Source organism: Diorhabda carinulata, chromosome 8, assembly GCF_026250575.1.
Source record: "Diorhabda carinulata isolate Delta chromosome 8, icDioCari1.1, whole genome shotgun sequence".
Taxonomy (NCBI): Eukaryota; Metazoa; Arthropoda; class Insecta; order Coleoptera; family Chrysomelidae; genus Diorhabda; species Diorhabda carinulata.
Window position 1 is genome coordinate 23,306,273 of NC_079467.1, and position 13,634 is coordinate 23,319,906.

General features: G+C 30.8%; 1 protein-coding gene across 5 annotated transcripts; it reads right to left on the minus strand.

Annotated features, from left to right (window-relative positions):
• Positions 1–1,666: 1,666 nt before the first annotated feature.
• On the minus strand, positions 1,667–13,430 carry LOC130897033 (uncharacterized). 5 transcript variants are annotated; one of them, XR_009059649.1, is made up of 3 exons: positions 10,957–11,845; positions 3,309–6,138; positions 1,667–2,479 (listed from the first exon to the last, which is right to left on the minus strand). XR_009059649.1 is itself a non-coding variant. In XM_057805522.1 (3 exons), exon 3 carries the CDS (start codon positions 2,459–2,461, stop codon positions 1,805–1,807), a length of 657 nt encoding a protein of 218 aa, XP_057661505.1. In that variant the 5' UTR covers positions 2,462–2,479; positions 3,309–6,138; positions 13,364–13,430; the 3' UTR covers positions 1,667–1,804. The 5 variants fall into 5 exon arrangements, 4 of the variants coding, with proteins under 4 accessions (XP_057661505.1, XP_057661503.1, XP_057661504.1 ...); XM_057805522.1 differs by lacking the exon at positions 10,957–11,845 and adding an exon at positions 13,364–13,430; XM_057805520.1 differs by lacking the exon at positions 10,957–11,845 and adding an exon at positions 9,465–9,697.
• Positions 13,431–13,634: the final 204 nt, after the last annotated feature.

The window sequence follows — 13,634 nt, forward strand, 5'->3', positions numbered from 1 at the left end:
TAAAATGATAAGTAAAATCCTACGCAAAAAAGATAAATTATATAAAGTAATAAAAATATAGGAAATACATCGAAAATTTCAGAAATTTTTATATTAGAAATTTGTAACACTCAAAAAGTTTAGGTATAAATTTATTTTATTCCCAAAAATAGCTGACACATATTGTTTTAATAACCATTGATGATGTATTTGGTTTATGTATACTTCATGATGGTATTTTTGCTTGGTTATGCTCGGACTGAACTATTACCGGTATGTAAGTCAGCTAGGTGGTCTTTCATGCTTGTGAGACAGCGAAAATTCTAAACTGGCGACTACATAGGTCACTTTCGCATTCTGTATTACATTTTGTTTAGCACTAGAGGTCTTCTAAGTCCTTGGCTTCAATTGTGGCCAATATGAACCAAATTGAACTTACGCGATGACAAGGTTAATAGAAACCAAATTACGTTAACAATACAAGTTAAATAAAGCAATTACTATAATTCCAGAAAATCATAAACAGAGATTATGAAAGGAAATATATATAGATAGTTATTAGACATATGAAATAGTTGAATATAATCGTACACAGTGGTAAGTAGAATTGTCTATATAATTCTGTATAATAGTATATAGAAGCAACGTAGATAAAAGTCCTTATAAGACGTAAGCGTTATCCTTCAGCGTAACCATATTTTTGGTTCTTCACTACATCTCTACAACCAATAATTCCTAGTTTCTCTATATCATGTTTAACTTTGTTGTAGCTATTTTCCCTCCTTCTCCTCCTTCAATTCTATCAATTTACTGCCGTTGGCAATTTCGCGATGTATCTTAAACATCTTGCTATTGGTGTTATTTTCGTCATTTTGTATATCATTTTCCCATTGTTGAGAATTGATCAAATTGACGGCTGACCCGACCTATCACAACCTTGTCCTCACACTTTTTGTTTTATATAGAGTCAAAGTTGGTAAACATGTTCATGTTAATTTTTAATTTAGTTAAGTTGATTTAGTAAGTTAGAACTTTTCAAGAAGTATTGAACAACAATTCGACGATTGTCTAGACTCTAGAGCAAGAGTTTTGTTAATCAAAACAAGTACCTATCATTTCTCAACAAAGAACCCAAACCCACTGAAATTAACGAAACGTTGCAATATATTTTCTCATATTTCCAGTTTATTCTCATTATTTTTTTGTTATTCACCATGTTTCTGATGCATATAGAACTTCTGCTCGTACACTGGTTTCATATTCTCCTCTTCAAAAGTTTTTCATTGTTACTGCCATTCTTTTATCCATCTGATTTTCTTCCAGATTTGTAGATGTTATTGTTCATGTATTTTTTTCCAGTCATTCGAAAGACAAATTTTTTTTGCGTCAACCGCAAATTTACTAAGAATCTTTTCCATTTGTCTCTTCGATCTTGTTAGTGACATTACGTCATCGGCATATGCAATGCTTTATGGTAAAAGATGGAACCTGTTGTTTGTATGTTAATTTTGTCTTATCACTATTTCTAATGAATTTGATAATACCATCTGTCAATTTACCAAAACCTTGAACATAATCAAAAGATACGTTATTACCAAAAAGTTTTTTTTTATAAAACGATTTTGAATAATTACCAGAGATATAGCCACGTTGCCGATAGGTTTTTATAGAAAAAAAATAAAACATCTTTTTCAGAAATTTCATATATTTATATAATTGTATTCATACTATATAAAAAACTACAAAATTTTATCTTTAAATATATTTCGCCACATGCACGTATAATTTTTTGGCAACATATTCAACGTAATAGAACATTAACAACTTAATCTTCAATAACTTCTCCATCACCGTCATCATATGTCGTCGTATCCTCAATACATTCATCATACGTCGTCTCATTATTTCCACCATCATAAGTATTGTTCCCGCTGTCATATGCATAAGATTCCTCATTATTGGTAGAAGAAAACATATTCTCAACGGCGCTAGGAAGACTCGCAACAACGCCACTTGCAATACCAGAAGAATAATCTTCATTACTGTCTCCTCCATTGTAATCGTAAGTACCACCGTCATCATTTGTACTATAATCAAATGCGGAACTTTCGTTGTTGTGTGAAGACATAAACATGTCTGCCACAGTACCAGCTATACCAGTACCAGTACCAGTATCACATGCAACGGTATCATCGGTATCATCTGGAACAGACAATGTATAGTCGATGGCAGACATTTGATCAGAATCATCCACGACATGATGAACATGATGGACAGTTGTGTTTTGGTTTCTTGCATACATGGTGTTGAAAGGTGTGTAAACTCTATATTGTGGTACAAATTTTGCGGGTTGTTGACGCACGGGGATGCTGTAAGTGTGTTGGTATGTAGATTGTCTATTGGCTTTACATACCTCAATTATTATTATAATAATAACCATTAGGATGAAGAGAATAATAAATATCGACGTGACTTCATCCATTTCAGCTTCTTAATTGATCTTAAATAGAATAGAATAATAAAGTTTTTCAATTGTTTTACATATTTTGATAAAAAATGTTTAATGTAATCTCGTCAAAATAAATAGAAGTTGTTGTTAATGGATTTTAAATAGTGAGACCGATTATGATAAATAAAACTGATATTTGAACATAATTTGAACTTTGACCACGTAAAGGTTAGGTAATAACAAAATATTATATTATTTAATACACACTATACACTTGGAGCAATGTAACTATTGATTGCAACGCCAGATGCCGCCTCTTTTTTTGAATCTGTTATTTTTAAAACCACAGAAACTAACATATGTCAACAAATCTAATGAAAGCATTATAAATATTTATATTATATTATTTGTGTCGGTTAACATGTATCACATACATGTGGAAAACAATAATTGCTCTTTCAACGCCATCTAGCGATTTATAAAAAAGCTTGCAGCAAATGTGTAGAGTTTACTGTAGCGTTCAGTAAACTGGGTGTGTTGTTCCAAATAAAATTCCTTTTCAGAATAATGACATTGAGCGAGATTACAAGATGGCTTTTTAACAGCGTTGCCAAAAGTTTTTCAAAGATTAGTAATTTTTTTAGAATTTATGACCGTAAATTGTTATTTATGTAAAACTGATAATTCTAATTCTATATTCAAAAAAATTAACAATAGAAAGTTCAAATATTTATTTACAATTTCAGTTTAAAATCGTAAAATAAGTAAGATCTACAATATTGTTATTTAAACAATTGGCAACAAGACACAAAATTTTTTCTTTTTCTAACAATTTTATATTAAACATGCAAATATATTTATAGTATATTCATGTACTTACAAAATATGTATATCACATTTTTTCAGTAAAAGCCTATTGTAATTCTTATATTTATAGACATGCGGGAACAAATCGTCTGTCGTATTACTTGTTGAAAACAGAACTGACCTCTTGGTTTGTTTGGTTATGTTACGAGTTTCGTAAATGAATTTTAAATATCTGATATTTGAGAATTCGGGTATACGAGGGTAGATCGAAATTTATTATGCACGATTTATTTATTATTTATTATAAATGTACCTTTTATAAATATAAAGTACTAATATAAGTTGATTTGAAAGCTTCCAAGGAAATTAAGTATCCGCAATAAATAAAAAACAAAATGTTCATGGTTTGAATTTAATATAACAAAGTAGTTAAAAATATACAAACACAAATTATTTAATTGGTTCGGATTTGTTCTATACATAAACCAGTCCTAACTAGATTGAACGTGTTCTAAAAGGCACATTTTACAGGATTTCTATTCAAACATTTTCATTTATGAATTAAAATATATAGTTTGAAATATTTTAGCTTTGATTTATTAGTAAACTCTGCCTACATATATTCACTATCAGTTACTATAAGTATTTGATGTAAAAGTACTACAAATTACAGATATTTGTATTGCAAAGATTTGTACCCTTAACAATAAAATATTGTAAATCATCTAGACTGTTTTCTGTTACCCACTGTGTATAAAATCCATTAAATATGTATTTATGTTCTATTTCAAGGAAGAAAAGAGAATATTTGAAAAGTAAACATATACATTAAACGTATACAAGAGATAGGAAATTTTTATCAGGAAAAGCAAATAGAATAACGAGTTATATACAGAACGTTTCTAGCTCGTTAGCCGCTGATATCTAAACATCAATTCTTTTCAAATATTGGCTGAAACTTATATTCCGACCAGTTACAGTTTACGATATAACTTTAACATACGAGGTGTGACGAAGAAATACAGTGACAAAAATTTTATAGCAGTTTAGTATAGTTTGAGCCTGTTCCGGCTTGTAACTTTAAAACCTGTTTATAACTACAATTTTTGTCTAAAAATGAATCAATGGCAAAGACCTGTTAGGACGTCCATCGACCTCAAAAACAGTTTTTAATGTACAAAAAATGAGTGAACGTTTAGAGCGTAGGAAAGGGACCTAAGAATGGACCAACGGCTTTAGCCCACCAAAAATCTTGACTATTCAAATTCGCGTTGTAGATTGTAGATTGAGCTTTTCAGCCACTATGCACCTATACCTAAAAGATATTTTATACGGGATTCTGTATCTCATTGCTCTGCTTACAAAATACACAGGCTCCTTCCAAAAGAGGCTATTTTCTGGGAATCTTATATATCTCTTCTCAAGGCAATAGATGCAATGTACAGGACATTTGCAGTCTTTTCAGTCTTCTTATCTGATATGGTTATGACTATTTTGGATTGTCTGAGGCAAGGAATGTTCCTCCGGTAAGAGTCATTTGGAGTCGTTGCTCCTTTTTGGCAACCAGAGCCATATTAGGGTTACTTTGTTTATTTCAGGACTTTCAAGACCGCTTGGACATCGGAGAGAATGTGCTTTCTGAAGAGATTTCTATCTAAACACTCCTGAGTATCTACGTATTGCTAGTACCTCTACCTAGCTTCTTGCGCCAGCTGCGAACCATCTGTATACCATAAAGATGCATTTCAAGCTTGCAGAAGATCTTTTTTGGCCCATGATTGACGGTCATTGATTTCCATTTCAAATAGGATGTCTGTGTCCTTTATGCTAATTGTTTTGCCTCTTGGTTTGTTACTATTTATACGTTAATGACTCTAAGGTGAACTGTCAGATTCCTTGGTTTCCATTTATTATCTGGATTAGCCGCGGATAAGGCGACTTTTTCACTATTTTATTTGGGGAGGACGGTTTAGCAGCCTCTAACCACAAATTAAAAATGTGCCAAAAGAGAATCATTTCTGCCATTTAGTCACCTACAACAAAGCAAATAGGTACCATTCCGAAAGAAGTCTTCTAGAAATGCTTCTTGTTATGAGTATTTGAATAATTTTGATGCGTGCATTACTAGCAGAGAAAAGTTAGGTTAAGTTGGGTTAGGTTGAGTTAATTTTTATCGTATATATGATACGTAAGTCTCCAAGTAATATGAAATACATCAAATCATATTCCATATTATAGATAGATTTTTATACTGAGTGAGTTATAATATTTGATTATGCATTTTACATATGTAATAAATAATCCTAACTCAAAATTGATAATAAACTGTAAATTTAGTTTACTCGATATAGCTACTTCCCCCAGCGTCGTTGCTGGTACCACCACCACCAGAATCATATGTAGAACCTCCAAAGGTATCTCCTGGAGTCGAAATATGCGACGATTCATTACCAACTTCGGTAGAATGATGCGAAAAACTGACATGACTATCCCCACCGGTGTTTCCACCTGCAAACGATGTAAGTTCTGTAAAGCCGCTTGCGATATTTACAGCTACATCTGTGGAAACAGTATGCTCGGTATCGTCGTGTTTCTTACTAACATCGTCGTTAAGACGTACTGATTCTGCATCATCACTATTACTGCTATGACGTTCGAAATGGTGATTATATTCATTATCTTCATGATAATATGAAGGACGTTCATTACTGGAAGGTTTAGTGTCTTGTTGGTGGGTTTGATTCTCTTTAGATTGGAATGGTTTGTATCCTGAGCAACCCATGCATATTGCATATATTATAACAATGAGGCAGACACCTAATACAAAAAAAACCGGTACTAATACCCAAGGTGACATACTATGCCAATAACGAAGGTAGATTTGTTGAGAATATTTTCAAATCCTAAAAAAAAAAAAGGATAATAATGAATAGTAAAAGAATATGATTGTCGCAACTATGATTGATAATAGACATACAAAAAAAATTATACATTAGTTCGCAAAAACATACGAGGGATGATCTGTAGATTATGAGATGCCAGAACTAGAGGAAATAGAGCTGATAGGAGTGAGTTTCTGAATACTACTATCATTAAATTTCTTTTTCTAAATTTTTTCATAGCCTCTGTCCATGTTATTGTTTTTTCTTTAAAAATTTTGGAAATTGTTTTTGCACAAGACTTCTTTGGACGTCCTTGTTTCCATTTTTCTATTTTTCTAGCTTGTTAAATCCTTTTTTGCTGGTCTATCGTTCTATAAATCATCCAAGCTGCTGTTTTTTAATTGTTTTGATTCCAGGTTTTATATTCAAGTTTTCTCTTATTATTTCGTTGGTTATTCTCTCCTTTTTGGTTGTACTTATGAATCTGCGTAAGTACTTCATTTCTGCTGCTTGAATTTTTTTTCTAAGTACTCAGCTTTCAGACAAGGTCAAATAAATATTTATTTATATACGTTGAGTTTCGTGTTTTTTCTTTCTTTCCAGGAAATTTTTGTTTAACGCATAATAAAGTTCAATTGCCTCTCTGATTCATTCATTCACCTCTACTTCTACATTTCTACGCTTCAATATTTGAAACTTTCCGATTATTTTTCATATATTTGGATTTCAGGATCTCCTTTTTTTCGTTTTAATGCCTGCTTCCATGTTGATGAATTATGCTTGTAGTATCTGTTTCAATAGATCATCTATTATCAACATAAATAGTGTCGAATTCAGTACTCTTAATCTCAATCTTTCTTTGTCGTGAAATTCTCGGATTGGTCATTATTTTTCCTCAACTGGTTTGTTGTTTTTTTATTTATACATACAATAATCTTCCAGAATGGCACTGGTGTAGTCATATGGTATGATTACGAATGCAGCAATTGTATATGAATCAAAGTATAAACATTTTATGAAGTCTGTTATTGAACATTTCAACACGTTGTATAAAAGCGTTAAAGATTGAGATCTAGTGACCTCGGTGGCTATTCAATAGGTCACTTTCTACATGTATATAATACTTTTATATGGTATTGGAAAAAACTTCCCTACGTTAAGGTGCCGATAATATTTATTTTCTCTCTCGTTTGAGACACTTTATATACACTGCGCATGTTTGAGAATGCGCAGCACCGAGCTGGAACCTCGGAGGATAGAGAAACCGTTGCCTTTCTATCTTCCATAGTCGGAACTTATATACACTGTTCGTATAGGATATATTAAGAACCGTAGCAATAGTATTTTTTGGTGTAAAAGTTAGTTTTCCAAAGAGTGATATACGAGTTTTTAAAATTTCAAGAAAAGACATTTTCTAATTCGATTTTACTTGTAATTGGTAGGTAAGGAATAAGGTGTATTGTAAGTTGGTGAAATCTTTAACGTAGAAATTTTTTTATCGCCGTTTATTAGACACCCAAATAACCTCAACTCGTGCCTAAAATACACACATTTGAAAAAACAAGCATATTAATAAAAAAATGCTGTTTGTTTTATATCAATATCCTCTAGTGACAGTGAACTTTCTTAATTGTTCATCGGGTGCAAATAATATTAAAACATCGTAGTTCAAAGACACTAGTCAATTCATTCAAATAAAGTTTAATAATAGATTAATTGATATTTTGAATGATACCAATTTATTTAAGTAAATGATATTTTTGAATCCATTATTTCATACCTGGTTCGAAAAAAGTTAATAAAACAACAATAATACAAAAATGTTTCGCGACTAAGTGGCGACGAATTCGATATATATTTCAGAGACATTTTCTTCTTATTTTTGTTCAGTCGCCAAAGTCAGAAACTTTTCCAATTCCTGTCTCGAGTCGTTAAAGTGGAAAGTCGCACACATTTACATATGTGCTAATATTCATGAATCTGCTAATTAATAGAATATAGGGATCATCCATTATTATGCTAATATCATTACAGAAATTCTCGAAATCTTCGGAAACATTTTAAAGCTTAAACGAATCTCATAAAACTTGACTTACATATTACTTATGGAGACTTTCGAAGTTCCGTCTCAAGTAAGTGAAGATCAAAGAATCATGGTTTTATGGGGACAGTGTGAACCAATAAATTAGCATTATAGCCAGTATAGGGAAGAAAGAAGTAGAAAATGAGAAAATTAAGAAATCGGGGACCAAATTTTTTCGATATAAACCGCAAAATCTTTCGGGCAATTGAACTAATAATTCATTCATGGACTAGATTTGCCGCATTTGAACCTTGGTTTCATTCAAAACTATTTGTTTTTTTTTGCAACGTTGCATAAAGAGTTGCGACAAAAATTTGTCGCATCTTTATTCTTGTTGTGTTTACAGTTTTTTTCTATTTTTTCTCCTAAATTTTCACGCAATTCTTTCACAAAATCATGTCCATTCATAAACCTTTGTGTTTCATTTTTCCAACAATTGTTTTCTAGTGGAAGGTCACAACTTTTGTCTTAAATTTCTTGTTAAAGTAGAATTTCGTCACAATTTCGTCGTACTTTGTGTCAAAATTTAGTTTTTGTCTGTTTGGTGTGGCCTCGAAATTTCATTTTTTATAAATTTCTAGAGCGTAATCCAAAACAGACTAGAAAAGGGTTGAATACCCATCTTTGTAACAAGAATGAATGTGAAATATACACGCTTGTCAATGCGCGTTACTAGATAATGGTAGTAGGGATTAGTACGGTCCCTCAAGCAGTTCTATTGTGTCTGTTAGATAGTGAAAAGCACTGCGTGGGTATATTACCCTCTTTCTCATTTTAACTTCGTGTCTCTGTATTTGCCAAATTGTACTTACTCTGCGTATATTTACAACTCTCGTTGCTGGAATTTTTGCATCGCAGATTATTACGATTTACAAAAAGTTATAATTATTTATAATAACAATAAACAATAAACAATTATTCATATAATAAAAACAGCAACCATAAAACTTATGTGTTATAATAATAAATCTTCTGTGGTTGACTCGACTATGAAAAAAAACTTGTATTAGTATAAACTGTATATCCTGTATCGGAGAGGAGTGAATTTAATATAAATAATTGATACAAGTAAATACAAAAGTATTTGAAATACAACGAATTACAGACACCCTGTATACATCCTCATCATATATACAAACATTTGCGAATATTGATGTGATTGTTGAAGATTTATTTCACACAACACGTTTCTGCAATTTTGATTAAAACTCTTCTTAACATTGTTAACAAAAACGATAAATCTGAATGATAATAATGAACTAACCTTACTTTAATGTTTATGTCATACGTGAAACACGTGTTTGATTTCACTAATGATAAATAATTTATTCACATATTACTCACAAATAAAGCAAATTCGTAAACTATACCGGAAACAATATTTCAAACCAGCACATTCCGAAACTCTTATTTAGGATGAAGATGATTCGATTGAATTGGCGCCTCGAGTGTAACACCAATAACGCATGTGCACAGAATGAATTTCTACTTGAAATTATTCGGATTCAAGCGTATAGTAGTTGATCATTACGTCAGTTAATTTGATCTTGATGTTTGGATACAAATAAGAAACTGGTTAATTGTATTTGGTTTGCCTCCGCATTATGATTTTTTTGTTGTTCAGTAATGTTATGATGATGTAATTGTAGTTCCGTGTATACCAGGGGCTGATGTTAAGTTTGTTTATATGAAAACCACACTCATATGACAATTTTATTATTAAAATTTGTACCTTGGGGAAAGGGAAGGGGTGTTTCAAGGAAATTTTGGGTCAGTTTTTTGTTTACAATATCTTGTAGATTTATATTAGTAATAATGATAATAGTAGGTATATTCAAACATGAAGTAGCCAAAAATTCTGAAAGAAACTTATGAAAAAGGAATTTGTCGTCTTCAATGGCGTCTAAAAGTTAAAATAACTAAGTTGCGATAGAATACAACTAATATTAAAATAAAACGCACGCATTAGTTTTATATGTACAATTTCTTCCCTATGATTAAGTAGTACAAAAACATACCGATGTTTTAAACTGAATGGCAATACTATTCGGACCTGGTTTCGTCAAGATTTTTCCTTTATTGTTTTCCAAATCATTTCGACAGAATTAAACACATAATAATACGAGATCAGTCTTAATAGAAAATGTTTTCGAATTTTGTAAATGCTATCAATAGCATACTTGATTTTTAAATGACAATTTTTGATAATCTGAAGGAAATCCTTTTTTGTGGTGATATCTATGTGCTTAATTTACGTGAACGTTGATATCAACTCTTTTTTTTAAAACTACATTTTGTCGGAATCTAGTGTAAGGGATGATCCGGCCGATCTATGAACCATGTTTCTAATATTGTCGCGGTTTTGTCTTCTAGAAAATAAAACCGTTCCATTTAGAGGAAAAACATACTGCCACCATAAAGAATAATTACTCCTATTCCTCTTGACCAAGGAGTATTAAAACACAATTTTTAGAATCATCAACCAAGCCATATTTAACTATCCATTTTAATCTCGGTATGTCTTAATAGTTCGTAAATATTCTTGTCGAAGTTTAACGAGACATGATTATATTTGAAATCACATTCTCTTGAAGCAACCAAAAAACATTCAAAGTCATAATCAGGTGATTTGGAATTTTTGGAATCGTTGGTGACATTCATAGTGAACACACTGTTTACACTACCACTACACCAACAATTACAATTGCACCGCGAGTAGATTTTGGGTTAGAATAAAGTATTTACTTCCCACTTACCAAAATTAAATTGTCATTGATTCTCTCCACTGTAATTATCATTATCTGCATCGGACGACGAAGTAAGTGCGTGTACAACAGAATCGATGATGTCTAAGGCTCTATCGGCATTGGTAGGGGACTTCCATTGATCACCATAGACGCCTGGGTCTTCGAAATAAGTATTACGACATAAAGTTCGTTTTTTAACGAAACCACAATACAATAAAATGATTATTAGAGGTGCGCTAATTATAACGGTGATCACGGTTACAATTACTTCGTTACCTTCATTTCCATTCAACTTACATTTAGTTTCTTTATCGATGAATGTTCTATTTTTATTATATTGTTTACAGCTGGTGCTACCGAAAAAATTGTCATCTTTTATATGTAAATCCTTTTTGATTTCTGTTTCTTTTTCACAACTTAAGTAATTGTTTTGTATATAGACGTATGAGAATTGATTGAAAATAGATGATAACAAAGTACATATATAATTATTCGAAATATCAAAATATTTTACGGAAAGTGAGGAAAAGAAATCGGTAATATTGAGTATTTCTATCTCGTTGTAAGAAGCATTCAGTGAATATAAATTAATAGAGCTTCTAATTTGATCGGAGCTTAAGCTACGCAGCTTATTAAATGAAATATTCAAATTTTCCAAATTGTTAAATGATAGTAATGATCGTGACGCGATCTTTTTAATTTTGTTATAACTCAAATCTAAGGTGTTCACATACCGAATTTCTTGAAAACTTTCTTTATTTATAACCTCGATTTCGTTGTGATGTAGTAAAATAACGCGCACGTTATTAAACGTGTTAAAATACAATTTTAATAATTTTATACGATTATTAGATAAATTTATAATTTTGAGAAACGGCAGATTTCTAAATTCATTCCCGTTTAATTTTTCAAGTTTATTATGCTCCATATTCAATATTTGTAAATGACTCGTATTAGAAAAAACGTTTTCGAAAGAAATTATGTCATTATACCCCAAATTTAAATGTTTCAATTTACTTAAACTATGAAATGTATCACTAGATATGTTACTAATTTTATTTTTACTCAAGTCTACGTAAGTCAAATCTGTAAACATTTCAAACGCTCCTTTCTCTATTTTACTAATTTTATTATTATTAAGATCAATTTTTAAAACATTTCTAATCGTAAAATTTAATGTTTTTGGTTTTAAAGTAAGAATTGTGCAGTTTATACATTGTAATGATGAATTTTTGTCCAGAAAACGAAAGTTGAGGTGCTGAAAATCGGTAACGGAATGTACGTGATTTTGTGATATTCCAAATATTGTAAATATCAGCAGAAACATAGCCGCTACGTTGATTCCATTTCCTGAAATGTAAAAACGCACCTTCATACTTTTACTTCAAACTTTTTGAAATAGAAATGGAATTACATCGAATTTTCGGTTGCAATTTGTGAAAAATAAATACCTGGATGAAAATATCGATAAAGAACTCGACTTGGAACGAATTGTACAAGTTATATTTACACTTACAACTTATTACACTAATTACAACACTATAAACATTTTATATCTCACACTTCACTTCATTTCAATATTCATCCAACAAATTACTGAGAACTCTGTTTCATATATCCTCTTGCAATCATTTTAGAGCATTGTAGTTATATTTTACGAATACACATAATCTGCATAGAAACATGATTGGCACTTTTCTTGGTACAGTTTACTTCGACGTATTCTAATCCTATTTCTTCCTCTGGAATGAGCGCACACTTTTTTATGTTAAAATTATCATAGAAATTCACCTCACAGATTCTTGATTAATTCCTATAGTTTAGATTAGATCGAATCAGATAACCAATTTTTTCGCTTTCGACGTATAAGAGCCAGAATTAACTAGAACGCTTTTCTGGACAATTTAAAATTGCTTAAATATTCATTTCCAAACATATCTTTCAATAATTATAAGTTTCAGTGACATATTTAGATATTTTACGCGATTTTTCACAACAATTCGTTATTTTATTTTAGCAGTTTTTGTCAAAGAGAAGAATAATTTTAGTTCAAACGTAGGATACAGATATACTGATTTTGTTTACAGAAGCGAGAGGAAGGGCATAATGCTTAACAGTTGCACGTTGTTTAATAACTTATTGAAAACATCTTTAGTATAGATAGAAATAAGAAAAACTGAGATTTGAATATATGAAAAACAAAGATTTTTTTGGAGGTTAATAAATAGACTATCGTCAAATCTTAGTTTGTTTGCTCTGTTCACTTTAATTTTAAATTGCAAAAATTATAAACTTAATCAATATCAAAAAACTAAGTACTGAATTACGTAGATCAAAGTAATAGTCGAAAATAGAGTCAACATTAAGTCGGATCGAAAATATAATTCAGTAAAGTCCGATTAAGTAAGTTACTTACGGTTGCTTAGCATATTTTTTCACAGTCTGTATATATTTGATAGTATCACACTGATACAAATGCAACTGTCTCTATATTATAAAAATAATCTCAATTATTAATCATTAGGAAATACCAGCTTATTTTTCAGGAAATTGCCAACAGATAATATCTTTGAATCATATCATTTATTTAGAAATAATTCCACTTTATACTGATCATATAATATAAAAAAATTACAACTCCTTTTAGGAAAAAGATATCGAAACAAATTACATACTGTTAGAAAGCC

Coding starts and splice junctions, on each gene's coding strand:
- LOC130897033 (XM_057805522.1), bottom strand. CDS start 2,461: ATGGATGAAGTCACGTCGATATTTATTATTCTCTTCATCCTAATGGTT.